The sequence below is a fragment of the Aspergillus terreus genome, genomic scaffold (genome assembly GCF_000149615.1).
Source record: "Aspergillus terreus NIH2624 scaffold_17 genomic scaffold, whole genome shotgun sequence".
Taxonomy (NCBI): domain Eukaryota; kingdom Fungi; phylum Ascomycota; class Eurotiomycetes; order Eurotiales; family Aspergillaceae; genus Aspergillus; species Aspergillus terreus.
The window spans coordinates 111,014-137,642 of record NT_165940.1 but is presented as its reverse complement, the minus strand read 5'-3'; the positions used below and the strand labels follow the sequence as shown (position 1 = coordinate 137,642).

The 26,629-nt window shown below is 50.0% G+C and overlaps 11 protein-coding genes across 11 annotated transcripts; 9 read left to right on the top strand and 2 right to left on the bottom strand.

Annotated features, from left to right (window-relative positions):
* Window positions 1-414: 414 nt before the first annotated feature.
* On the top strand, window positions 415-1,209 carry ATEG_10266 (uncharacterized protein; the record flags this gene model as incomplete). The annotated part of the gene is made up of 2 exons (XM_001218613.1): window positions 415-871; window positions 908-1,209. 2 exons carry the CDS (start codon window positions 415-417, stop codon window positions 1,207-1,209), a joined length of 759 nt encoding a protein of 252 aa, XP_001218614.1.
* Window positions 1,210-1,882: 673 nt separating this feature from the next.
* Window positions 1,883-3,079, top strand: ATEG_10265 (uncharacterized protein; the record flags this gene model as incomplete). Its single annotated transcript, XM_001218612.1, has 1 exon — window positions 1,883-3,079. One exon carries the CDS (start codon window positions 1,883-1,885, stop codon window positions 3,077-3,079), a length of 1,197 nt encoding a protein of 398 aa, XP_001218613.1.
* Window positions 3,080-4,647: 1,568 nt separating this feature from the next.
* ATEG_10264 (cytochrome P450) lies at window positions 4,648-6,442 on the bottom strand (the record flags this gene model as incomplete). Its single annotated transcript, XM_001218611.1, has 3 exons — window positions 4,648-5,345; window positions 5,410-6,246; window positions 6,310-6,442. 3 exons carry the CDS (start codon window positions 6,440-6,442, stop codon window positions 4,648-4,650), a joined length of 1,668 nt encoding a protein of 555 aa, XP_001218612.1.
* Window positions 6,443-6,990: 548 nt separating this feature from the next.
* On the top strand, window positions 6,991-8,435 carry ATEG_10263 (putative cytochrome b5 reductase; the record flags this gene model as incomplete). Its single annotated transcript, XM_001218610.1, has 2 exons — window positions 6,991-7,066; window positions 7,120-8,435. The coding sequence occupies 2 exons, from the start codon at window positions 6,991-6,993 to the stop codon at window positions 8,433-8,435; spliced, it is 1,392 nt and encodes a 463-aa protein (XP_001218611.1).
* Window positions 8,436-9,577: 1,142 nt separating this feature from the next.
* Window positions 9,578-11,563, top strand: ATEG_10262 (putative 3-hydroxyacyl-CoA dehydrogenase; the record flags this gene model as incomplete). Its single annotated transcript, XM_001218609.1, has 4 exons — window positions 9,578-9,662; window positions 9,712-10,347; window positions 10,467-10,984; window positions 11,033-11,563. The coding sequence occupies 4 exons, from the start codon at window positions 9,578-9,580 to the stop codon at window positions 11,561-11,563; spliced, it is 1,770 nt and encodes a 589-aa protein (XP_001218610.1).
* A 1,802-nt stretch (window positions 11,564-13,365) lies between these two features.
* ATEG_10261 (fungal specific transcription factor domain-containing protein) lies at window positions 13,366-15,335 on the top strand (the record flags this gene model as incomplete). Its single annotated transcript, XM_001218608.1, has 4 exons — window positions 13,366-13,929; window positions 14,007-14,614; window positions 14,667-14,849; window positions 14,930-15,335. The coding sequence occupies 4 exons, from the start codon at window positions 13,366-13,368 to the stop codon at window positions 15,333-15,335; spliced, it is 1,761 nt and encodes a 586-aa protein (XP_001218609.1).
* A 2,760-nt stretch (window positions 15,336-18,095) lies between these two features.
* ATEG_10259 (uncharacterized protein) lies at window positions 18,096-18,903 on the top strand (the record flags this gene model as incomplete). Its single annotated transcript, XM_001218606.1, has 3 exons — window positions 18,096-18,150; window positions 18,230-18,526; window positions 18,596-18,903. 3 exons carry the CDS (start codon window positions 18,096-18,098, stop codon window positions 18,901-18,903), a joined length of 660 nt encoding a protein of 219 aa, XP_001218607.1.
* A 432-nt stretch (window positions 18,904-19,335) lies between these two features.
* ATEG_10258 (uncharacterized protein) lies at window positions 19,336-20,347 on the bottom strand (the record flags this gene model as incomplete). The annotated part of the gene is made up of 2 exons (XM_001218605.1): window positions 19,336-19,979; window positions 20,056-20,347. 2 exons carry the CDS (start codon window positions 20,345-20,347, stop codon window positions 19,336-19,338), a joined length of 936 nt encoding a protein of 311 aa, XP_001218606.1.
* Window positions 20,348-20,846: 499 nt separating this feature from the next.
* On the top strand, window positions 20,847-21,478 carry ATEG_10257 (uncharacterized protein; the record flags this gene model as incomplete). Its single annotated transcript, XM_001218604.1, has 3 exons — window positions 20,847-21,160; window positions 21,233-21,375; window positions 21,453-21,478. 3 exons carry the CDS (start codon window positions 20,847-20,849, stop codon window positions 21,476-21,478), a joined length of 483 nt encoding a protein of 160 aa, XP_001218605.1.
* A 493-nt stretch (window positions 21,479-21,971) lies between these two features.
* ATEG_10256 (Gfo/Idh/MocA family protein) lies at window positions 21,972-23,319 on the top strand (the record flags this gene model as incomplete). Its single annotated transcript, XM_001218603.1, has 3 exons — window positions 21,972-22,005; window positions 22,140-22,670; window positions 22,745-23,319. 3 exons carry the CDS (start codon window positions 21,972-21,974, stop codon window positions 23,317-23,319), a joined length of 1,140 nt encoding a protein of 379 aa, XP_001218604.1.
* Window positions 23,320-24,129: 810 nt separating this feature from the next.
* Window positions 24,130-26,322, top strand: ATEG_10255 (beta-glucuronidase; the record flags this gene model as incomplete). The annotated part of the gene is made up of 2 exons (XM_001218602.1): window positions 24,130-25,906; window positions 26,126-26,322. 2 exons carry the CDS (start codon window positions 24,130-24,132, stop codon window positions 26,320-26,322), a joined length of 1,974 nt encoding a protein of 657 aa, XP_001218603.1.
* Window positions 26,323-26,629: the final 307 nt, after the last annotated feature.

Sequence of the window (26,629 nt, the reverse complement as noted above, 5' to 3'; positions counted from 1 at the left end):
AGACTGGAATTCTTTAAGTACTCAACAGTACCATTTTCAACATGACGTAGAAGTAAGGCATTATAAGGTTTCGATCTTTGTGCTATCCAACAACTTTGACCCGACAATATAGTACTCCATAGAATGCATCACCTGAAGAACATGCACCAAGTGTACCACGTCAGTAAGGCCAATTGAATAGGCGTGAAAACCAGCGTAACTTCATTCATCCATTGGGAACTGTGGGTAAAAATGTTTGGCGTTTCATCCGGCATTTCCGCATCCGGCGATGGCGCACGGTCTCGAATCTCCACCGAAGGTTACAGTGTCTCGTGCGTGGATAGGCATTTCTGGCCCATGATATTTAGATAGTTGAAGCAATTGATGCGAAAAAAGCTTCGAGCATATCTTTAAATCTGTATTGCCATCGTATCCATGTCATTCTACAATCTCGTCTACAATGTTGATCCTTCACAACAAGAGGACGGCTATCAAAGACAAAATGTGATTGTCACACCGAACCGAGCAACTGGAGACCTCCTTTTTCGATACATCCAAGAGCAATTGGATGTTGCGGATAAGGCCTCGTTCAAGGAAGTCAGGCGGCTGTCACCGCAAATATGGACATGGGCTGGGAAAGACAACAAGTTCGAAATTGCCTATGCTTGCCGTGCGATAAACCTGGGAACTGCAAAGGGGAACAAAGAATACTTGCGTAACCTTCAGGGGAAGGTATTCCTTTGTACCAGTGGCCCTACGGAGTTACACGCGACAGCGCCTGCCATACTGCCTCAGTTCGACGAACTCAAAGATCACCTCTCAGGGGGTACTTTCTGTGTTCGCAACAAACGGTCCCGCCAGCAATACTGGCTCAAGCCAGACGTTGGGGAAGGTCACCCGGGACTTCGATATATACAACCCTCAACAGAATATCGTTCAAAGTTCAAGATCAAGATTGCAAACGAGCATAAGGATGGGACATTGATGGTGGAAGACGATGACGTGAACCTCTACCTAGTTCATGACGGCGTGGACTATCTTATAACACAGGATGAATCGGGTCGAATCGGCACTAAGAAAGAAGACAACCCCCTTATCTTCAAATTTGGCCACCTTCTGAACGGTGCGTTTGTTTCTGACTCTCATGAAGGGGACAAAGAGAAATACATCTGGTATGTACCCGCAGAAGGAGAGAAGGGTCTATCAGGCGAGCTTTGGGAGCTGTGCTAGACCGTGGACCACGTATGCTCGCGATATCTATATGCCGCAATGTTGCTGTCTCGTCAATATTCAATACTGTGTTAATAGATAACTAAGTATTGCCTCCATACATGGTACATGTCTTGGTCTACTGCGGAATGAACAATCTTGTATAGAGAGCTTACGGGTGTATAAAAATGGAATGTGCAGAGCAGCGCAGTTGCTTGCATAGCACTCTAATCAAGTGGCCCCTGGACATTTGCAGAAATGCTTATCTGCACATACATCTTCTGTCTACTTTGTTGTGGCCCGTTTGTGGTTTCTCTTAGTCCGTGTTTGTCTACCCCTTTCACGGTGCAATTCAGTATACATTCAGCAAGCAGAAGGATTGTAATTATGATGCGTCTAGCAGCAGCAGGACTAGTAGTAATAATATTTTTGCGCTGACCCTCACTAAATACCTAGCCCGTCCTTGTTATATAGTAGCCCTATTTACCAGAGATAGCTGAGAATAAACTGTGCTATGAAAGCTTGTTCAAGCTAGTCTGGAATTTCAACCGCGGCGGCAGCTTGGGCCGTAACTTAATCTCCCCCCTCAAACACATTCCAGTCATCCAGTCGCAATAGAGAAACCTAACCAACCCTAATCAACCGAAATATCTGCTCATCTTCAATCGAATTATACACCTTTATTAAAGGAATAATGCCTCGGTCGCAGACCTTTCATGCAGGCCGAAAGCACCTGCAAGACCAACAAGTGCCGCTGGGTTCACCCCACCACATCTCTGGTCCTTTGGCCTGTTGCAATCCAACAGGGGTGCATTACCCATTGTCCACTCATCATCCACATCTCGACCAAGGAGCCGTTGCAGGGCCTCACATTGAGAGACTTTGGCGCTCTCGGGATAATCGGAAAGGACGACATGCGCTCACCATCCAGCAGAGACCGCCCGGAGTCGCCGGCAAGAGGTATCCGCGCAAAACAATCCACCCATTTGCCATCCTCCAAGGGGTTCTTCGCATGTTCACGACCTTTCCATACTGGGACATTTCCTTCTGTGTAGCTTTTATATTTACGATCGGTTCGGTAATCTGGTGCGTCAACGCCTTTTTCGTCTGGCTGCCGTTGGAGAAGCCATCTACCGAGTTTCCGAATGAAGTCCTTACGGGCGGAGGCGTTACAGCCTTTCTCGGCGCGACTGTCTTTGAAATCGGCAGTATTCTGCTGGCTCTGGAAGCAGCCAACGAGGACCAGACGGGCTGCTTCGGCTGGGCCGTCGGCGAAGTCGAACCGGCTGTCGTCCGGATCACGCTTGACATGGACTCGTGTCGGCATCATCATGCTAACCGCCGCTCGTTCCTGGCTCATCCGTCCACAGCCAAACAGGACTCGCACAGACGCACATCGACTGATCGAAAGCGGTTGTTCGCGTGGCTTCCCACTTTAACCGAACTCCGCACTCACTATCTCCACGAGATCGGATTCTGGGCTTCGTTCTTGCAGCTCGTTGGAGCCACCATCTTCTGGATCGCCGGGTTCACCGGCCTTCCGGGCATTATCAACCACATGAGCCAAGCAGTCACCAACGGCGTCTTCTGGGTCCCGCAGATCGTCGGCGGCTCGTGCTTCATTCTCAGTGGGCTACTTTTCGCGGTAGAGACGCAGCCAAAATGGTATATTCCCGCCATCCACATTCTCGGCTGGCATGTCGGGTTCTGGAATTTGATCGGTGGTATTGGATTCACTTTGTGTGGTGTCCTGGGACCAGCAACGGCGAACTCGGGGGTCGAGTATCAGAGCACGCTGGCAACGTTCTGGGGGTCCTGGGCGTTCCTATTGGGGTCTGTGATACAGTGGTACGAGAGTTTGGATAAGTATCCTGTGGAGGAGAAGCGGTAATGTGCTTCCGGGCTTCATGTCTATTGTAATTTGTATGCATGTATAAAACCGCCGAATGTAACCATTCGCCGTGCATGATCACCCCAATCTCCTCCTCAACAACACTCCTGCATCTCCTATAAGTTCACTCTTGGTGACACGCCATGCCCGGGGATATGAATCCACCGCATCAGCAGCTTCGCTAGATGAGGCCCCGTCTCCTCCACCTCGGGGGACAAGCACCCCGGCAAAGCCATCAACCGCGACGCAGCCAATGTAATCCGCAACACTGTTGCCATCCTACGCCGTCATTAGCATGATCCTAGCGTTCAGGGTAAATTATCCATGCGACAACGAGCAGGTCCACGTATCCACCAGCACCGTATGTGCACCCAGGACGACTCGGAACAGACCTGGCACCCTTCAAAGAGCTGGGGCGGAAAATTTTCCACTGTCGCGGAGACGGCCATGGAGAGCGCCCAAGAGAGGTACGGGCGGTAGATGACGCTCCTGCAGGTGAGGTAGCGCTGGTGGAGGAATGCACCACTGAGGCAGGCCAGCGGGCAGACGTGGACGGCGAATTAGAGCGGCGGAGGGATCATCAGCAGGCCAGAATGGCGCGCGTTGATCAAATATTAAGAAATTGTTTCGGGAACTCACTTCCGTGTGCCCTCTGGTCACCGAATAGAGGGCTGATCAAATCGGCCAGTCGTAGAAGATGCCGGCCGCAGAAGCACTTGCGGATTTTACGACGGACACCACGGGTTTATCGGGGTAGTGAAATCGACGTTCACGTATCAAATGGATGTGTCCAAAGTTATTATAGCTGGTCTGTTCTAAGGCACGCTTCCTACTGGACAACTCCGGCACTTCGGATTTCAGAAATAGCGTTGACGGCTGTGACTTTATGTTGAGACGATCCCTCGATACATCCTATTATATATCATAGTACTAAGCTTTTTAGTTAAAACCAAACTAGCTTGGATGTTTTTGAGTGCTTGGCTGGTTTACGTCGTTTGCTCTGGGCTCTCGCATTAAGGATGATTTGGAGGACACCATTATCATTGTAAGTTCAAGTAGACCGTACCACTTCCTGAGAAGAAAACGAGAGCCCCATCATCGAGACTTATCGTGGCCTCGTTGCCGCCTGTCTTTTCCGACCACCCCCGTGACGCGCGGCTATGGAACCGTTGTGTTGACTCTCCAAAGTTCAGGGCTGGTTCTAACATATCCCTGGCTACTGTAGACTTTGCTCTTAATCACAAACAGTGTTCTACACTGGACCTAATGCAGGACAAGCTGAGGTGAATCAATTACGCTAAGTGTAGCAAGTAAGGTACAGGGCTCGCTTTCATAGAGCCCAAAGAAGTGTACTCGGACGAACACCATACAGAGACATGGACTAATCCACGAGTATGCAAATACATTGTGACAATAGGCAAGCAACATAGGATACGCAAGTACCAGTGAGGAGGCAAACCAAAGTCAGAAACCCAAAAAACGTCTCATGCGCCCCTCAGCGGCCACAGCAGGCTCTTGCCGTCCTCTACCATGTTCGGACGTACCATGAGGAAAGATCTTGGACCGTCTCAAGGCGAAGCACTTCTCGACTTTACTGGCCATTTAGTCCGCCGTTCTGCGCGCACGTAAAGGTTGTTGGGCCTGATCAACTGGAACATTGGGTCGTACTCGATGGGGCCGTCACCCTCACGGGAGAACTTGTACCGGTAGATAAGTTTGGGCAAAAAGACCTTAATCTCCTGAAGCGCGAAGTTGAATCCAATGCACATACGAGGCCCCATTGCGAAAGGAATATATGCCGCCTTGTGCCTGGATTTCACTTCCTCGGTATCCCAGCGATCGGGATTAAACCGAGCAGGGTTATCCCAGAGATCAGGATTGTTGTGGATGTGATGCAGGGCAGGAATGATCACCGCGTCCTTTGGTAGCTTATAGCCCCCCGGCAGGATCAGGTCAACCTTCGCAGTCCGCCCGGGTTGGAAGGAAGGATTGTGGCGTCGCTGAGTCTCCTTGATATACTTGTCAAGAAACTCCAGTTTCTCCGTGAAGTCAGCAGTCATTTTGGTATTTTCATCAAATCCGTGGTCAATCAACTCTTGGAGAAGTCGCTCCTGCATGCCCTTGTACTCACAGAGGCCGTAGATGAGCCAGGAGAGGAGAGAGCTAGTAGTCGTAAAACCAGCGCCTGTAGCCACGATCAGCGCCCAAACCACGCTAGATTTTGGCAGCTTCTCGCCCTTGTTGTCGGTGGCCCGAACGGCATAATCTCTCGAATGTCAGTCTCGCAGCGCACATAGAAATCTGGTCATTACGGCGATAGATATACTTACCAACCATATTACTTGCTGTTAAGGCCGCGTCTTGTAGAGGAAGATCCTCGATGCCTGCTCTCGTCGCCTTTTTCATCGACTCCCCTACCATTTCCTCAATGCGGACTCTGAGGTTTTTGAGTCTTCTGGGGTCACCAAATGGCAGGGCGCTGTACCAGTCTCCCTTCGAAGTAACCTTCTTGTTGAGAGAAAGGACTTCGGCAATGTTGTGGACCATCTCATGGACGGGAGTATCGGGTGCATCGAAATGCTGGAAGTCCATTCCAAGGGTAAGCTTGCCCACAGCTTGGGAACCTAGCTTCAGCATATATTGGTAGACATTCCAAGCTTCACTCTGCTCGTCCAACTTGTCAAACACCTTGAATGCATCCTCCACAGTCTGCTGCATCGTTGGAGCGTAGTGTCGGACCGCCTTGGGGCCCAGAGCTGGTGGCAGGAATTTGTGGGCGACTCTCCATTCTGGAGTGTCAGTGTCGCCAAGAAAAACACCAGCAGCAGGAGTCTTCAGTGCATGAAGGGGATGCGATTCATTAATTTTCTTTGTGAAAAAGTCGGACTCGGCGAACGCAATGGCAGCGATTTTCGGGTCATTGGTCTGGTAGGTGACACGGCCTAGGTTACTTGTCTTGATGACCGGTCCATACCTCTCGAAAAGGCGTTGATGGTTTCCAAGATGATCCGGGTAAACTTCGAAGAAGGTGCCGACGAAGGGCAATTCTTTGGGGCAGGGTGGATCGCGGACGGGATGCCCATCAATCGTGATCGGCACAGGAGCCGTTGCTGCCAGAACCTCAGCCACTTCGGTCAAGACAGCGTCTGGTCCCTGGAAAGTAATTCCTTGATTCCATGTCAGACAAGTACCTTAGCGACAGGGTGCATTCGCCGGAAGGGACTACCAACCACTTGGGTCGACGATAGCAAAGTGAGCAGCGATAAGAAATTGTAGGCTCTCAAATGTTTGGGAAGTTTCTATCCCAACCTCCTTAGCCGAGGACAGACTTTGTCCAAGGAGGTAGAATGTTTGCGAAGGCATTCCGGTGTGTGGGCGTTCTCTTTATGTAGAAGATGACAAACGACGCCGCCGATAGTGGTTGTCTGGGCAAAGAATAACTTTGAGCAGCTTGGCGGTTATATAGTCTTAAGGAGTATGCCCTAGGGATGACCGGAGTCACTCAGGCCATCCATACGCTTCTTGTTCGGTGTGATGGAGTCGGATGGCTGCGTATGGATGAGCTTTCCGAGATAGAGCTCGGTTCGTTGCCGGGTTCCCTTTTCCTCGGAGCTCCTCGTGCTCCGAGGTATTTGGAACACCCGTCTGGTGTGCCCCGATATGGCCACCGAACCGGCAAGAGTTAAGCACCGCCGAGTATCCTCGGCTTCCCGAACGGAAATTAACCCCCTATTGGTCGTTCCAGGGCATCAAGTACTTGTCGGGTCCATCCTATAAAAACCTTCCGCAAAGCGATGTAGCCGCAAACATTGTTCATAACGCGATTTCGAAGGCACTGAACTATACCATCCTTGTCCTTCTACTTCATTGTCTTTGATAGGCATCTCCTGCAGAGAGCAACCATCACCACCATGCGGGAATTCACGCTAGAAGAGATTGAAGCGCACAAGAGCAAGACCGACTTGTGGGTTGCTATTCATGGAAAAGGTGAGCATCGCAATGTCTATCTACCTCAGCTCCGCTAAAGACAGAGGCCTTAGTCTATGACGTGACGAAATACACGAAAGACCACCCAGGTGGTGTTGACGTTCTGGTCGATGTTGCTGGACAAGATGCCACGGAGGCATACGAGGATGTGGGCCATTCGGAAGACGCCAACGAGATCTTGGAGACTTATCTAATTGGCACGCTGAAAGGCGCCGCGGCCTACAAGGCGCCCACAGCCGTACGGGTCATACAAGAGTCCCCCGTACAACAGCCACCGAAGGGTAGCTCTGGCGCTGCTCGCACCCTGAGCCTCGCCGCTGGCTCAATCCTCTCGTTATACTTTGCTTCCTCTTTTATCAGGCAACACCTAAGCTACCAGGACGTCAGCAAGAATCTTCTTCAAATGGTCCAGCTGCCATCGATCAAGCTCGCTGACTCCGTCGGACATGGGGGGTTTGTCAATGGAGTTGCCGCTGCTACCTGCGTTTGCGGAATGCTGGGTAGTGTATTGGTATCCAGGCTTTCAAAGCTCACGGAGATTGAATCGGGGTTCACAAAATTTCCCCCTCACATCAAAAGGAAAACAGTCTACAAGACCAACCCGCACCTCGTTCCTGGTTTCCTCCAGCCAAAGGATTACAAGACCCTGCCCTTAGTGGCAAAGGACCTTTTGGCTCCCAATGTCTACCGCTTCGTCTTCCAGCTCCCGCGCAAGAGCGATGCCATAGGCCTTCCCGTTGGTCAGCATGTTGCCATCAGAGCAACGATAGATGGCCAGTCTGTGTCCCGATCCTACACGCCCACGTCCAACAATCTCGATCTGGGCAGATTGGAGCTTGTGATTAAGTGCTACCCAGACGGCCTGCTCACGGGAAAGTACCTTGCCCACCTCAAGATCGGTGATAAGGTCGAATTTCGAGGCCCCAAGGGTGCTATGCGCTATAAAAAGGGCCTGTGCAATAAAGTTGGGATGATTGCTGGTGGCACTGGTATCACGCCGATGTACCAGCTTATTCGCGCGATCTGTGAGGATGACTCTGACACTACCGAGATTTATCTGATCTATGCCAACCGCTCCGAAGAAGACATTCTGTTGCGGGAGGAACTTGAAGCATTCGCAGTGGCCTATCCCAAGTCCTTCAAAATCTGGTACATGTTGGACAACCCCCCCTCAAATTGGCAGTATGGTAAGGGGTATGTTACACCTCCCGTTATGCGCGAACATCTTCCTCCACCGTCTCCAGAGACGAAAATCATGCTCTGTGGCCCCCCCGGCATGGTCAACGCCTCTAAGAAGAGTTTGGCCGGTCTAGGGTTCCAGACCCCTGGGCAAGTCTCCAAAATGACCGACCAAATTTTTTGTTTCTGAGAATGTTGAATTGTCATTCTATTGAGTGGTTTCCAAAGGGGCTTCTCCATGTTTGTTCCGATATAAATCATCTTTCTCTGAATCTTTCGTTCGCTTTGTTTCCATTACTGTTGCTTTGCTCTGGGCTTTTGCCACCTCTATTTGACTGCCAACCATATAGACATCGAGCATTGACTAAACGCTATCCGTTACAATAGAAGAACTATTTCTCAGGCTCTAAATATATTGCATAAATCACCAATTGTCCGTGGTATTTAACCTCATCAACCGTTATAGAAGCTTCCCAACTCTTCCCACTCTCTACGGGGAATGTCTGACTGTACTGGCAGGGCCAAGGTGCAGTCACATAAGCAGTATCTACTCTAGTTGAGCGGCATTCCACGACAGAAGTGCATTGACATGTACGAGATTGGATGATGTCGTTCCTCGCTCAGTTAGAAGACGAAGCCATGCGTGATCGAAGCAGCTTTCTCCGTGAAGAGCAATGACTTGACATTCAACGTTCGCTGACAGGAGACTGGGTACTAAGTGATTGCGTTCTGTTTCCCGAGGAATATAGGGTTCCTGGCCCACTTTGGCCGCCGGAACCATAAACTTGTCGGGTTGCCGAGATACAATTCAATGGGATTATTATCCAATTGGAATGAGTAATTCAGATGTAATTCTAGGTTTCTCACGAGCACCTATGTTGATCACTTGGAAACATGACGAAGCCATCTACTAGAGTGTCTACAACCCCGTCAGCGGCGACGCCGAACCGAGTGGGCGCTCTTGCTGCGCCGGGTTCCGCGGGCCGAATGGACATCTTTTGCCCCTGCCTTTCTTTCCACACTGGGGAACCGAAAGACCGAGGTTTCTGATACTGGAACTGTTCCTCGGAGACAAAGGCAGGAGCAGCACCGCGTCCCGAGCATCCGACCCTTCACGGCCCGAGATACTTCCTCCTCATCCACTTCACAGAAGCACTAGGAGAAATTTAAGATGTATTTGTCTGAAAACTACCTCAGCCCTAACATCTATATAAATGCCGAGTCTTCGGGCAGTTAGCTGGTTCTACAATCAACCTGGTCTCAAGCGGTGAACCTTCAGAGAGCTTTTGAGTCTTAACATCCTACGTGTACTATTTATCTTCCTTTGCCAAAATGATCCCTGATTGGCAGCCACCCCAGAACTACAGGGAACGCCCTGTAGCCATCCTTGGTGCAGGTGTCTTGGGACGTCGAATCGGTATGCGAAAAGTACAGCAATCTTCTCCAAGTACTGACCCTCTTTGTAGCCTGCATTTGGGCATCGGCAGGTTACGACGTCCAAGTCCGCGACCCGAGCCCGGAGCAACGCGCCGACTGTGTCGCATACGTGAAGCAGCATGTAGTTGCCTATGCAGAACACACTGGAGCTGCACCTGGCGAAGTCACCACATCAGAGGATTTGAAAAATACCGTCAACAATGCCTGGCTCGTTATTGAAGCAGTCCCTGAGAAGATTCAACTAAAGATCGACACCTTTGAGCAGCTTGACAAGCTTGCTCCGACAGACTGTATCTTGGCATCCAACTCTTCTTCGTACAAATCCTCGGAGATGCTGGACAAGGTGTCCGACTCCGCGAAGCCGCGTATCCTGAACATGCATTACTACATGCCTCCGCAAGTTATGGTGGTTGAGTTGATGACAAACGGCTTTACCGATCCATCCATCATTCAGTTTCTGGTCGAACGCTCCAAGGAAGCGGCTACCATTCCATATGTTGCAAGGAAAGAGTCGACCGGCTTTATTTTCAACCGCCTGTGGGCTGCGGTCAAGCGAGAGGCTCTAACGATCCTTGCCGAGGAGGTTTCGACACCTAGCGAGATTGATTCGATATGGACAGAGATATTCGTCAAGAGTGGTACTGTGCCTTGCAAGGCCATGGATAGTATGTGGTATCCTTTGCACCGCTCTTTCTTACCTGCATTCAGGATCCCCCAGCCTTTTCAGTCTCTAGGTTCTTGGACCACGAACTTGGATTTGATTCTGACCTTGGTTTCTCTTTAGACGTCGGCTTAGACACCGTGGCATTTATCGAAAAGCACTATATCGCCGAGAGAAACCTCCCTAGTGACAAAACGGTCGACTTTCTGCAAAAGAACTATCTGGGCCATGGCAAGCTCGGATCCAAGTGCTCAAAGGGTGGCCTTTATGAGCCTTCCGAAGTCACTCAACCTAAGGATTTGGCTCCCAGCCTTCTGGTTCTCGATCTTGGCTTGTCATCCCAGGAACCAGGATTCAAAGCCGGCGAGATCCTGCAGATTTCAGCAGATGGACATGTGCAGAAAGTTCTCGCCACTGGCCAAGCTCTTCCAGACGGAATTGTGGTGGACCCCAGCAGCAAGCGGATCTTTTGGACCAACATGGGTGTCCCGGGCAAGCAGGACGGGGCTGTGCTGTCGGCCAATCCGGATGGAAGTGATGTCCGGACTGTTGTGCCGCCAGGGGCCATCAACACACCCAAGCAATTGGCACTGGATGCAGAATCGAAGAAGCTCTACTTCTGTGACCGTGAAGGGCTTCGGGTCAGTCGTTGTAATTTCGACGGATCGGAGCTTGAAAATTTAATCCAGGCTGGCGACCCCAACACCCTAGATGCTGCGGACCTTACGAAATGGTGCGTCGGAATTGCTGTTGCTCCAAAGTTCGGCAAATTCTATTGGACACAGAAAGGCCCATCGAAAGGTGGAAAAGGGCGGATTTTCTGCGCGAATATATCCACCCCCGAAGGGAGGTCGGCATCTACTCGGGGCGATGTCCGATGCATTTTGAGCGATCTGCCGGAGCCCATTGATCTGGAGGTCGACGAGGAGACTCGCGCCCTTTACTGGACGGATCGTGGCGAGATCCCTTTTGGAAACTCATTGAACCGACTCCGCCTCGATCACTTCGGGCTACCTCTGCCTCAGATGTCCCATTTGGGCTACGAAGTACTCAACAGAAATCTGAATGAGGCCATTGGCTTGAAGTTGGATCTGCTTCATAACAATATCTACTTGACCGATCTTGGCGGAAATCTCTATCGTTGTGACAGAGATGGAAAGAACAGGGTCAAGTTGTTGTCGGATGAAAATAGGGCATTGACTGGGCTCGCGTTCGCTTGATGGCCAGAATGTCTTGATTTCTCCGCAGGTTACTCTTGTCGTTGCGACTTTTATCCTAGGTTGCCATAGATTCCAATTGTACTTCTCCATCGTTTAATGATATATCTTCGGCATAGTTAAGAGTAGGCGTACGTACGTGCACTCTACGTTATATATTTGCCCCACAGTTAGCTCTTCGCTATATTTCAAATTCTTTTCTGCGCCTATTGTGAGACAACAGTGACATATGATTTCCGTCGACTCCCTTTTCTAAGCTCACTTGCCGGTCGAGTTATGTTGCCACTCGACAATCTCCCGGAACGGCGTCATCGCTTCAAGTATGGAGGCGTTGGGGACCGGCTCTTTTGGCCCATATCCTGGAATATCTGCGTAAGCGCATTTACTGTCGCTTGGAGCTTTCTAGGCACAGTGGCTGGTCGATTTGTCTTAGTCTTATCCCAATCTCTGCCGCTCGTAATTCTGTATGGGACGGATCCGCTCTCAGGATACGCTCGGCATGTCATATGACTCAAGAGGCATCAATTCGCCATCGCTTCATCCCCCGACGCTCATGTGGACACTTTAACTGGTTACATACCAGTATCCTTCCGATGGGGTAGGATGGCAGATAAAATTTTGCTTGGTTGGACCTTCCTTTTGTATAGTATTCAAATATAACCCAGCTAGCAGATTGGTACTGCAGAGCTGATCGAGAACACTCTGTTTCGTCTCAATCCTAGAATATCGAGCATAGCTTGGGAGTTTACAAACGCCGACAGAGGATCTTTCCCATTTTGTTACAGCTGGCTGGATAATCAGCCTTCAACCACTTCCGCCATCGAAGGCGATAATTTGCTGATACTGGAAGCGTCAGCCTGGGCAGATGTCGTGGCTCACCATTCTCAATATTGTTCTAGAAACTTGTCTCGATGCACTTTCGTAACCCGCTGCTCTCGGTGGGTCTGATTGATCGGGAACCTCGGGAGGCGCCCATTTTCTGGGCCTCGGCGTTACACGAAAATCGCTCTACTTGGTGCACCACTAAGCATTCCGTGCGAAATGTTATGCAGATCGGGCTTCCTGGGAAATGTGAGGCGTGAGTATGGAGGAAAGCGAATAGTACTAGGAGCTTTGACATCCATGGGTATTCAGCAATAGTTGCATTTAGGTCAAGAATCCCGACTAACTAGTCCACTGTGTTTAGAGCATTGCTTGTTGTAGTCCTGTGGGACAAAAGGCGATCACTAGCGGGTCCAACCGGATATCGTCCATTAAATACCGAGGTCCTGGACTCTTGTCCGAGGATTCTCTCCAAACCGTGGTGCTTTTAGCTATTGCTAACTCAACCTCCAGTCACCTGGCCGTAGTTCTATTAATCCTCGGAAGTTGTCACATCAGGATGTCCCCGATGGAGAACAACGTGCGGCCGAGACCTGCGAGTCAGCCAGCTCGACGCCATCGCTCGACCGTAGCGTGTGATGCCTGTCGGCAGCGCAAAGTGCGATGCAGCCTTTCGGTGACCGGGGTGCCCTGCACTGGATGCATCCAAGACGGTGCTGACTGCGCCGTGACTGCGAGGAAAACAAGAGGGTGAGAATCGCTTGGAAGCCATCCCATCCATGGTTCCATAACTGAACAATGGTTCTATTCTAGCGCTCCTAAAGCCAGGAGCCACACAGTCTATCGCTCGCAACGGCCTTCCTCAAGGGCGCGGAGGCTCCCTGTCAATGGCGGTATCATGCCAGCCACGCACTCGGGGCAACCCTCTCCGCGTCGAGAGGAAGAGTCGGTTTACGACCAGAATAGCCAAGACGAGGAGCAAAATGGACTCGAAATTGCCTCTGCTGCCTTGGGACAGTCGGAAACAACTGGCGGGGTCCCTTTTTATACGGGTAACTATCCCCAAACACCACCCCGGAGTGAAGCTGATTTCCAGCAAAGGGGAACAGACAGGGCCAACGTCTGCATTGGATTTCTGTTCACCAGGCACAGCTCTTCCAAGACATTTACTCATCCCGTCACGGGCTAAAATATCCCTGCCGGAGGAGGACCGGAACTTTCTTCTAGCCAAGGGTGTTTTCTCATTGCCCGGGAATAATGCCTGCGCGAGCCTCCTCCGAGCCTACATGTCCCACGTCCATCCAATTATGCCCATCATTGAAATTGATCAGATCTTGAACCACTATTATGATGGGCGACTAAACGAATATAACATTCTGCTCCTCTGGAGTGTTTTTTTCGCTGGAGTTAATGTACGTCGCCCCCCCGGATTCTCGAATGTGTGTGTGACTAAGGCTTCGCGCCAGTTTATTCCACCGTCCGTATATGAGGAGGAAGGGTATAATTCGCGCAAGGAGATGAAAAGTGATTTGTATTCCCGCGCCAAGGTACGCAGGCCCATAGAGGGCCGGCCGTGTCCACTTTGCCCATGCCGTACCCCGAACTAATCAGTTCGCCATACTAGTGCATGTACTACAACGGCGGAGAGAGAGACAAGGTCACTCTTCTGCAGTCGTCGCTTCTGCTGGGCTTCTGGCATTCTAGGCTGGATGAACACATGCAGCCCTGGTACTGGACCGGAATCGCCATTTCTCTTTGTCAGGTCCTCGGTTTACACCGCAACCCGGACGAGTCCCGATACAATTCTACTGTCACTGAACAGCAGCGAATGCTATGGCGCCGTCTTTGGTGGAGTTGCTTCTTTCGTGATCGATGGCTCGGGCTCACATATGGGAGACCAATGCGCATCAACCTGAAAGACTGCGATACTCCGATGCCACTGGCCTCTGATATTCTCTACGACGTAGCGGCCGTATCAGGATCTATTTCTGATGATTTTTTGTCGAATGAAATGCCGCGGCTGGCACGGTATTGGATCATAGTCGTCGAGCTGAGCAAGTTATTGGGTGAATGTCTTACCCTGAATTACCAAATTATGAGACCTACGCCCTCTCTTGATGAAGTTGAAGCCCTCGAAACAAAGCTGCTTCAGTGCAAATTGCCTGACCAGTACGAGAAGGGGTTAACTCGATTAGCCACATTCTACTGCTACCACGTCCATTTACACTACCAGTAAGTTCTTCAAGCTTCCGAGTACTACCTTATGCTGAATTTTATGTCCCAGGGCACTTGCAATCACATTTTACCGACCATTTTCGTCGGAAACTTCTGGCATGCTTCCACCCAACTACCCAGAAGATTGGTGTCTCCGCATGCGACTCAAAGCCGATGCCGCAGCTTCTCAGACTAATAGTATTTTGGAGACACTGGCTCAGAATCAACTGCTCAATTTCGCGGGTCCAATGACGTAAGTGTCTAATCGTGGCATCCATTGTGTTTTCCAGGGAGAGTACATACCATTTACTAAAGCTTCTTGCATCCGACCAGGCCCCCGCTTCTAGTTCCTGCGATGCAGACACATCTGCTATTCTGCCGGTCTGCGGACTCACTCTCCCGGAATCTTAGACTCAACAAGATTAACATGTTGATGTTAATCTTGGAAGAGCTTCAGAAAACATATAGCGTTGCGTCTCTCTACCGTGGAATATTCTTGAAAGCCATGCAACAGATGTTTCCCAATTACCAGCCGTGCACATCTTCTGGTCACGCTGCCGGTCCTGATCGAGGCCACACCACGGGGTCATCAGCCATATTAAACGCAGAGCCCGTCACGGAAGACCCTCACGAGGAGGGCCCCCACGAACTGGGCTTAGTCTTCAATGATGGATTCGTGGATGCACTCATGGACGAGGCGTCACTTTTTAACCTCTGGGAACACTGGAGTTCGGTCTAAAGAAGGATTTATGCAAGTACACACGGTAGTTATCGTCTCCGCGCCAGCTTACATCAACAGCATGGCTAGTTAAACGGACTTCATATTACCTGCATAATTCACGGGCCATCGTGATAAAGGCAAAATGATCACGACCAGGCATCTTGGCGGTGAGACCCAGAATTGAAAGGGTGTGGAACGGTGAAGCTGGATTTGCACGTCCTCGTAGTCTTACCGCAACGGCAAATTTTCTACGAGCTTTATACAAACAATAAAAGAAGGCCAAAGGGGGACCCTGAAACGGTGCATCTTCCTACTTCGTGCTGCTTTCAGGATTGCCTCTTACTCTGTGGTCTAAAGTCTAACTAGCACCGCCAGGACAAATCTGATTCCGAGGAAATAATCCCGGCGGTATGCCGAGGTGGTTTAGCCAAGCTTCCGAGTTACATACGTAGTACAACTAATTCCGAGGGGCGTGAGAAGTTCCGTTTTCCGATTTGGCGCTCTTCTCATGCAATATGGATTCCAATCTAGACAAGTTAGTCGTCTTGTCGTGGATTCCATTCCAACCTTCCAATTATTAAGTTATTTTGTAGGGACTCGGATGTAAAGAAGTTGTTGGATTCAGTTCATTTGCCCCTTGCCCAGTATGTATGCTAGAATAGTTCTCTGTACAAATATAGAAAAGTGCTTTTGTATTGCCTTTGATATAATCTCGCATTACTTATGTTCGACTATTATAAGTTTAGAAACTATACTAATTCCTTAGACGATCTTAAGGACGCTTTTTGGTGTATTGTAAGCTAGATACTAACTTGTCACGCTTACAGGGAAGAGGGCTTGCCGCCACTTCTTGGTCTGTCTTATACAGAGCTTAAGTGTATAGTATTTGTATAGGGACCTGAAGTGCCCTGAAGGAAGACTGAATAGGGTGGCATGCCACCCACACAGACCCTGGTGACCGAATTATGCTGTTGTCTGTTTTCGTTTTCTCCTTCCAGGGTAAATAAATTCTCTCTCTGGATTAGGGTGGGAGTAACCAAGCCCTGTAGTCATAGTGGGAGCACGCAAAGGATATAGTACATCGTAACAGGATGTGTATACAGAGTGGCCGTGGGTCGCCAGATTATAAATAGTGGCTAATGAACAAAGCTGAAGATGGAGACTACTTCAGTTGGTATGTCGATAGCCATTCAAGGTCAGATTATAGAAAACGAGCTAGGCATGGCTAGATAGACATTCTTTTCCCGAGCGTAGCTGTAATGATAGACTACTCTTCCCCAAACTCTAAGCTGGCTACTGAGAATTATAGTTGTTGGGGAAGGATCACTACTGTCTCGACCGTACTATGTTTCATTTCCAAGTCCATCAGCCGGACAACTCAAAACCATCCGGGATACGCCTGAACAGTACACTCGATCTTCGGCTTAAAATAAAAAAAAAATAAAAATAAAAAATTTATTTTTGAAAAAACATACAACAGCCGGGATTCGCTGGTGGTCACCCACCCAACTACTAACCGGCCGGCGTGTGGCTTAAGTACGGCTGAGCGGACGGGAAGCCATGTTTTCCACACCCTGTGGTCGTATGTGATTTGCAATTGTAAGTCACAAATTATATAGGAATCTATCTACCTAAAATCCAGCTGCTCCGGACATATCGAAAGGTAGGTACCGTTTGGGTGAAACGGGGGGGTAGGTATATCTAAGCATACAACTCCAAGAACATGCCAGGTACAAAGGGACCAGCTTGTTTTTACAAGTCATTCAAAAACCTGCGTTGATCATTGATATCATGCCATGGCGTCTATATATTTATCAATCACAGCCATAGAGCAATTTGCGGCTTGTCGTCAATCCATCTCGAATGTTGAGCGCCGTCATATACGTTCTGTAGTCAGGAAAATGAACTCGAGCTTCTTGAGGGTTACTTTAGTAGGTGCTATTTCAAGCAACTTCTCACCAACCTCACCCTCAAGCATAATATAGTATAGCTAGCACGTTACTTACCTTAGTAACACTAAGTTTACTAAACTTTTCACTATACATGAAGTGTTTTCATTGAAACCAACAGTTTTCCTCTCGTCCCTCTTTTGCAACGTTGCTGGTTGTTATTTCCTAAACAAATTTAGCTATTTTCATGGTTCTTGCCTGAGACCAGAAAAGAGCCTTTTCGTACCATGAAGTTTTGCCTGCCAACTTCCGCACGATGGTTGCTGAACGGGATAGGAATTTTCATGTTTATTGGTCAGTCCAGAGCTTTGGATATCGGTAGTCGCTTTCGCGTTGAGCTGGGCCAAGGGCCTGTCACACGAACTGGAAGCGGGACCTACGGTGGAACCTGTTATGGCGCGGATGCGGATTTGAGTGCCAATCCATACTGAGGCAATCGACCTTGCTCAGGTGGCCTTGGATTCCTTGAACAGTTATGCTACCAGTGCCACGGTACGCGCAACTGTGGAGACATTCTTTGGAATAAGACCCCATTCATCGTCACCTACCACGGTGTCAGCCAGTGACTCGGCACAATTCGCATACGTTAAATGTTTGTTGATATTTCCATTTGCGTTATTTATTTCTACGCTGAGAGTTTAGGGGCAGATTTTGCATTACCACCTGCCTCTCACTCTACTCGTCATTTGAGTAGAGGTAGACTCCAGGGTTGACGTACTTCCTACTAGATATTTTCAGACAAATCGTCGCTTTCTCGACAAGCACAGCGGATAAAGAGATTTCAAAGCCGGGTTTCTTTTGCGACGATAGCTGGCGATGGAAGACGGAGATGGACTATGGATTTGACGGACAAATGAATGGCAAGACAATCTCTCAGGCGACAGGTGAGTTCAAATCAATAATAATCTATTTGAAGCCAAATTTCTAGCCTGAACCAGCCCTAATATTATGGTTATCATAAAGGCGGTGCTGTACAATGGAGCTGGTGGTCTCCTTTGTACAAAGCGTTTCTGGGTACCGGCCAGGGCTGTGTCCACAACAGCCAGGAAGCAACATTAGAGTTCACAGTCGTCACCGACACACAGAAAGTCTACACGATTACCATGTGTCCATATAGCTTCACTCGAGCTAAAAGAAAAGATTCCCTTAGTGCTTGGCGCTCTAAGGAGAAGATCATAACCGACGGAACACCACTAGGGGCAGCTCTTTCAACATCCGGTACGCTGATGCATGAGCTAGCACACTTGGTCACTAAACGGGGTGAGTTTAACCTTCTGCTTTTGTTGTAAACTTGAACCCCCATAACTGATACTCATGAAATGGTTAAAGTTATCACCGATGAGACGGTCAGCAGTAATGGGCAAAAAGCTTACTTTCCTTCAAATGTGGCTAAACTTGCCGAGGAATCAACAGCCAAAGCTGTCAAGAATGCTGATAGCTATACCTGGTTTGCCACTGCTATGTATCTTGATCAATGTGACTGGTCACGACAGATCTGCGCTCAGAGCACCAGCACATCAACTGTCGCTAAGCGATCGAACAATCAAACCATCACCAATATGCCACTGATGCGAAGATCAAACCGACGGACGTTTCTCCCTCGTCTAATAACTGGTCTGCAGGATGATCTGGAGTAAGCAATGTTTGTTGCGGTGAATGCACAAAGGGTGATCTGAGGAGGCACTAGCGGAGGCGCCTTAAGTAGGTATTGATGCCAAGATGTACCGGTACAAATGTGGTGTTATAGAAGCCGAGTTAGGTTGATAGATGTCAGAGCCCGTTCGATTCTGCTCTCAATCTATCTATCTTTCTACATGTCGGAATGTAACCCGTGTCCTCTTTATCTATTTGCGTCTTCTTCATGTTCCTCTGCTTCTCTTCCAGCGATTCGACATGCACTACCTCGTGTTCTGCAATACCTTCCCTGGGCGACTTTGATCGGCCCAAGCAGTCCCTGCTAGTAAAATTACTGAAAATGAATTTATTCAAAAGTCCATCTGTTTTTCTACAGCACTTTTAAAGGACCATTGGTGCGACCCTCCTCAACCTGCTCTGCCATTGCTTTCCTTCTATAATGATACATCTGAGTCGTAAGCTGGCAAACATTCTAAACGCTTCATCGCTTCAGGAGATATAGGTCGGGGGGGCTCTGGTACGTAGTTCTCCGGTGCATAGTGAACAACCTCCACGAATTCAACATGCCGCGATTCGTACCCGATCATCCCGAGATCTTTCAGCTCGTCAAAGAAATACACCATGACGTCCCAAGGTGGCCTTCCGCGTGGATTATACCTCACCTTTTCTTTATATATTCGTTCTCCTTCCTCGTCGGCGAACGTGATGAAATAAGCCAACCGCCTTGCAGTTTGCCTCTGGTACTCACAAGTCCCCTCTATCCATGCAGGAGTCTGGGACTTGAGCGCGGCCGAGGGATACTCAGCTGGGTCTTCATCGTCAATGTGCCAGCATGGTAAGCCTCTGAAGCTTTCGATAGAGGAGATAGCTCCCTGCTCTAAGTCTGCAGGGAAATAGATTATCAGGACCTCATAAAGCCTCTGTGGAGGGAAAAGCGGGTTTGCGTGTATAATCATCCCCTTATCAGGGATCGGCGAGGCAAATTCTCGACTCCATGAGCGATGTGCGAGGGCTTCATTCAATCTGAGGCAAAGCTCCGAGGTAAGAAACTCTTCCCTGTCTCTGCGGCTTCTCCACTCTAGTAGTTGGTTAATTATTGGATATGTAGAAGACGGCATAGCATCTTCTTCCATCGAAAGGTTAATGCTGCTTACCAATGATCAACCACTCAGTCTCGCTTAGTTCACGTGGACGGCCTCGGGCGATAACGATGCATTCGTTGAGTTTGTGTATCTCCTGGAGGGTCGCAAAAAGTTCATCGCTATCCGGGATAACACCATTGGGTGAATCTTTGAGTGATATCCATTCTAGCAATCTGCGGTTCTGAGGTGGCCTTTTTCTTGGATACGGATCTTTGGCGTTGGTTTTCGTGGTAATGTTGTTGATAGCATGCAAGTGATTCTGTTGCTTTGAAGCGCGTTTCGTTGTGGTCTTCTCAGCATTCATTTGACTGGCACGTGTGGCCGATCGAGTAACAGGCATGGTGGAGTGAGCCAGTAAGGCGGTGCTAAATAAAAAGAGGTTGAAGAGTATCAAGCAGAGAGGGGAGAGGTTATGTGACGTTTATTTGGGCGCCAACCTAGAAACGGCAAAAGTAACCACATGTAGTAATTTAGTTAACGTTTTCAACAACCAAGCCGCGCCCTTTCCACCAAAATATCTACTCTCTTAATTCAACGCGTCTTTTCTTATCACCGCCATTGAGACGGGAGTCGGATGTTCACGTGACCTCAACAGGTGCGGGAAGCCTAAGGCATAAGTAAACAAATGCTTCAGGTACAATGAGATCCACGTGATATCCTATCCGAAAGGGGCGTAGTGTAGATTGTTATCTCGGTTTTCTGGAAAAGTTACACGAAGGGCAGTACAATCTTAAAGATGGACTTGATGACGGCAAGCCTTGGACACCACGCGATTCTCAACTTGTTTCGTCATAACTACAAACATGGGCTCCAACCATCCATCCCGACTACAGCACAGACTCAAAGTCCTGGATCTGCCTTGGTCTCACCCGGATAGCGAATACCTCCGACGGCTCCAGCGGGAAGAAATTCATGCGACTTACGGCCGACCCGACAGTGAACCAGGAACACCGCCATCGGCGGACGACATATCTGCCTTTGTGGTCGCATACCTTCATGAATCCCTGAACAACAGTACGGAGAACTCTGCTTCTAGTGGTATCCCGATTGCGTGTGGAGCTCTTCGTGCTTTATCACAAGAAGACCAAGTTCCCGGAGATGTTGAAATCAAGAGAATGTATGTCCACCAGAATTACCGGGGAGGGCGTTGGTCTGCAGCAAAGGCCGTGCTAGTAGCACTAGAAGAAAGAGCGAAGGGAAGAGGGTGGACGAAGGTGGTCCTCGAGACTGGATCGTTGCAGACAGCGGCGATCAAGTTTTATCAACGCGAGGGATATAAGGAGATTCCCAAGTTCGGGGCCTACGCTGAATCCGCATTATCGCTGTGTTTTGGTAAGGTTTTGCCTGCGAATTGAGAGTGTACCTATATATATATATATTTGACAATCAGCATAAAGAACGGGGTATAGAAACACAGATATTTGTCAGTCCGTAGGCTAGGCGTTGAGATACTGGGAAAAACGACAGCAGGGTTCAAGTACCTAGTATGTAAGACCGGATTCTTTTCCAGCCACCTACTAGGTAATGCATAAACCCTAGCCCACGGGATCAAAGGCGAACTGATCCCGGTCACTGCACTGTTGTGAGCTTGCTGGCGATCATATTGGGGATGCCAGATTGCAGGAGGCTCTCACTATATAGATTGCTGCTGGCTGGATTCATGCAAACACTATCTCAAAGATAAGCCATGTTTGCAGCATGTACAAAGGTGACAAGGTAGTAGAGATGACATAATTTCCCCGCCATGTCAATGTGACCTCAACTCTCTCCATTATTAATTTATCCACAATTTATCCACTTAGCCATAGACACCTCCCCTCTTTCTCTCCTCTGTTCTCTCTTCTCTCTTTTCTCTTCCTGCATTCTTCTCTTCTTTCACACCATCTCTCCTCAATTGACCCCCTCCAGTCATTCACCAGCTCGACATCATGGCTCCCTACAACGTCCGGTGGGGTATCATGGGTGAGACCCCGCAACAACCCCGAAGACACCACTGGCAGCTAACCACCACTCCAATAACCTCACAGCCACCGGCTGGATCGCCGAAGGTAGGTTCTATCCCATCTCCCTCCCGATATACCAGCTAACCCGCCCAGTCTTCGTGCGCGATCTCCTCCGTGACCCTGCCATCCGCGGAACCACAGACGTCTCACACACTGTGGTCGCCGTAGCCTCATCCTCCAGCAAATCTCGCGCGGAAAAGTTCATCGCAGACACCGGCGTGCCAGCCCCCTGCGCCGCCTACGGCTCCTACGAGGAGCTTGTAGCCGATCCTGCCATCGACGTCGTGTACGTCGCGACGCCGCATAGCCACCACTTCCAAAACGTCATGCTAGCCCTGCACGCGGGCAAACCCGTGCTCTGCGAAAAGGCCTTCACGGTCAACGCGGCGCAGACCCGTATTCTGTGTGACACAGCCAAGCAAAAGAACCTCTTCCTCATGGAGGCCGTGTGGACGCGCTACTTCCCGCTTAGCGTGCAAATCCGCGACCTCATCCGTGCCGGCGCTATCGGTGAGGTGCTCCGTGTTGTCGCGGATAACAGTTTCGGGGATAATGTTGAGGAGAAGTGGGGGACTACCCATCGGATGGTGAATAAGGATCTGGCAGGGGGATGTTTGCTCGATTGTACGTTTCATTTTCTTGCTCGCATGGTCTTTGTCAGTTTACTGTTTGGGGAAGCCTCAGCTAATTATCGACAGTGGGCATCTACTCCCTCACCTGGGTCTTCCAAACCCTCTACCACACACTTCCCCGTGAGCAGCGCAAACCACCTTCCGCCGTATCTGCCCACATGACGCTGTACCATCTCACCGGTGCCGACGAGGCGACCTCCATTCTCCTCAGCTTCCCCACCACCACGCCGTCGAACTTGCCGCATCCGGGCCAGTCGCAGGCCGTCGCCATGACGCACATCCGCGTCGCCACCGACCCCGACGAGACGAATGCTGCACGCCCCGCCATCCGTATCCAGGGTACTAAGGGCGAGATCCAGGTGGACGGCCCGGCTTTCCGGCCCGAGCGCTACCGCATCATCCCCAAGAAAGGCTGCGGCGAGATCAAGGAGGTCGAGTGCCCGTTTCCCGGCGGCGGGAAGGGCATGTTCTACGAGGCAGATGAGGTGGCGCGGTGCCTGCGTGATGGAAAGCTCGAGAGTGAGACCATGCCATGGGAGGAGAGTATTGTCATCATGGAGGTGATGGATGAAGCAAGACGTCAGGGTGGGTTGACATATCCCGAGAAGATTGAGTCAACCGTTTATCCTACGGCGCTGTAGATAGTAGCAGCTACTGTAGGCAGGCGCATTGCACATATAGTCAAACTACAGTGCAGGGTGTCAACTGTCTCTAGATTAGAATACTTACTATACACAACGCCTGGCCACTGAGAAGGGAGCCCAAAAGGCCAATCGAATCACACTGTCCCAACTGCCTCTGGAGAAAGAAAGCTATGATGAAACATTTGCTCATCAAGCTCACCTCCTCTTTCTGATTTGGGCCAGGGAGGGGCCAGCGAAAGAACAGGTGGATAAGCTACCCAAGAAGTCCAGTAAGACTGATGCATGATTTGTGAGCTCAGTGGTACGTATAAGGGTCGGTATAGTCCTCTTCCGAAAGCATGTCCCTGTTCGGCAATCGATAATGACAGTGTTATCCACATCTAATGTCACTTTATGCTTGTTTTCTCCGCACTTTTGATTCTTGGCTGCGTGCTGGCGCCTTTTCGGGGCCATTTCGGCTCCACCCCCGCAAAGAAGAAAAGAAACCTGAGCTTGGCAAAGTTAGCAACGGGGGAATAGGCACATCGTACGGATGGAAAGCTGGCCCTTTACTAGCTATCTAGCCATGCCAAGTGCATCAGACGCCGATGGCATGGCAGTCAATTGCCGCTCTACTCCTTTAATACCAGGTAGCAGACCACGTCTCCACGGGTCTACTCCTGGCGATAGTCAGACTTCTGGCGAGCTCTACTTGAGTCTGTCAGGATGAAGTTTCTCATAGGGTTGTCATTGCTTTCTCTGGTTCATCATGCATCCTCTATACCCTCAATTATCCAACCACGTCAATCGGTTCAGCAGAGACCAGCAATGCTGAAGCCCCGACAAACACCTTTCAGAGATCTGATCTCTCTCGACGGGCTTTGGAAGTTTGCTCTCGACTCCGGTGATAATGCAACAGCCGCACCCTGGACGGGTCCATTGACCACAGATCTCGAGTGTCCCGTTCCAGCCTCTTATAATGACATCTTCGTCGATCGTCAGATCCGTGACCATGTCGGATGGGTTTACTACCAGCGCGAGGCTATCGTCCCCAGAGCCTGGTCACAGCAGCAATATCTCGTAAGGGTTGATGCCGCCACGCACCAAGGCCGCATCTATATCAACGACAATCTGGTCGCCGAGCACAGGGGAGGCTACACCCCTTTCGAAGCAGATATTACGGGTCTTGTCTCTGCTGGTGACAGCTTCCGCTTGACCATTGCCGTCAACAATGAGCTGACCCACGAGACTATCCCACCAGGCAGGATCGAGGTGGAGGAGTATACAGGTAAAAGAGTACAGGTCTACCAGCATGATTTCTTTAATTACGCTGGGCTTGCGCGCTCCGTCTGGCTGTATTCTGTTCCGCAACAGCACATCCAGGACATCAAAGTCGTCACTCATGTGAAAGGCTCTGCAGGGCTCATCAATTACCTCGTCACGGTCTCCAACTCGACGACAGGCCGCGTCAAGATCGACGTGATCGATAAAGATGGCACGACAGTTGCCGAAGCATCAGGCGCACGTGGCTCTGTCACAATAGACTCCGTCAAGCTGTGGCAGCCGGGTGAGGCGTATCTTTACCAATTTAGAGCCAGCATAGTGGGGTTGAACGACAGTGTAGTCGACACCTACTGTGTTGAGACGGGTGTGCGCACAGTCAAGGTCAGTGGGAACAGGTTCCTCATAAACGACAAGCCATTTTACTTCACTGGCTTTGGGAAGCACGAGGACAGTGCTGTGCGCGGAAAAGGCTACGACCCAGCATACATGGTTCACGATTTCCAGCTGATGGATTGGATGGGAGCCAACTCGTTCCGCACCTCCCACTACCCCTACGCTGAAGAGGTCATGGAATTTGCGGACCGGCACGGAATCGTCGTCATTGACGAGACGCCCGCCGTCGGCCTGGCATTCTCCATTGGGTCTGGAGTTTCCAGCGAAGACAGTCCGCAGACTTTCACCCCGGAAGGGATCAACAATAACACCCGCGAAGCTCACAAGCAGGCGATCCGGGAGCTCATTGCTCGGGATAAGAATCACGCCAGCGTCGTCATGTGGTCGATTGCGAATGAGCCTGCGTCGCAGGAGGTGGGAGCCCGTGAGTATTTCGCGCCGCTGGTTGACCTGGCCCACGAGCTCGACCCAAGTCGCCCTGTTTGTTTTGCAAATTATGGAGACGCCACGTATGAGGTGGATCGGATCTCGGATATGTTTGATGTCCTCTGCCTCAACCGCTATTTCGGGTGGTATTCCCAAACCGGGGAGGTTGAGGAGGCCGAGGCGGCTCTCGAAAAGGAACTATTGGGCTGGGAAGGGAAATACGGCAAACCTATCGTCATAACAGAATACGGAGCTGACACCATGGCCGGCCTCCATTCTGTGCTTGCTCTTCCATGGAGTGAGGAATTCCAGGTCCAACTACTCGATATGTATCATCGGGTGTTTGACCGCATTGACTCAGTGGTAGGAGAGCACGTCTGGAACTTTGCTGATTTCCAGACGGCTGTAGGGATTATTAGGGTGGATGGAAACAAGAAGGGTGTCTTTACCAGGGAAAGGAAACCAAAGGCTGCAGCTCATACATTGAAAACACGGTGGAGTGGTATGTTGGGCGGGGACCACTGAAATGGGTCGATCAATCAAGACTCCATGAACCTGGGGTAGCCTATCTATCAAAGCAATTAGTTATGCGGGCGCTTCGCCAAATAAAGTAGAAACCCAGAAATCTAGTGCCAGACGCCTAAAAAGCTATATAAATCTACAAAGGAGATAAAAGACAGAGCAATATTCCAACAGCTAAATAGCACTACATAATTTATAGCCGGCTTCGCAGCTATGTGTCTTGAGCATCGTGAGAAGAACTTCGGATTAGCCCTGGTAAAGGCAAGGCGCAGGCGGGGCGCAGGCGGGACGCGCCGTTCACTCTTCCGTCCATCAGAGCTGGCAGGGCCGACAACACCTGCCGGCATAAGTTACATACGGCCTAGGCGCCCACTATACTTCCTATTTGGCGCTTAACTTTTCCCCAGTGATGGAGCATTATTACACCACGAGGTAGCTAATCAACATATCTTTTTTTCACTGTTCTAGATCTGTCCACACCTGAATAGTGACGTTCACCGTACCACAACATTAGCCATGGTCTGAATGAAAATAGGGTTTGCCGACTGGGCCCCACCCAGAGCGGATAGATAGCTTAGGTAGTTACTTGATATGGTTACATCCATACGCGGACTTCCGAAGGTCTAGAACCACTACGAATGGAAACATTACGTCGTATACATATCTAATGTACATCTGCTTTATACAATATAAGGCGACTATA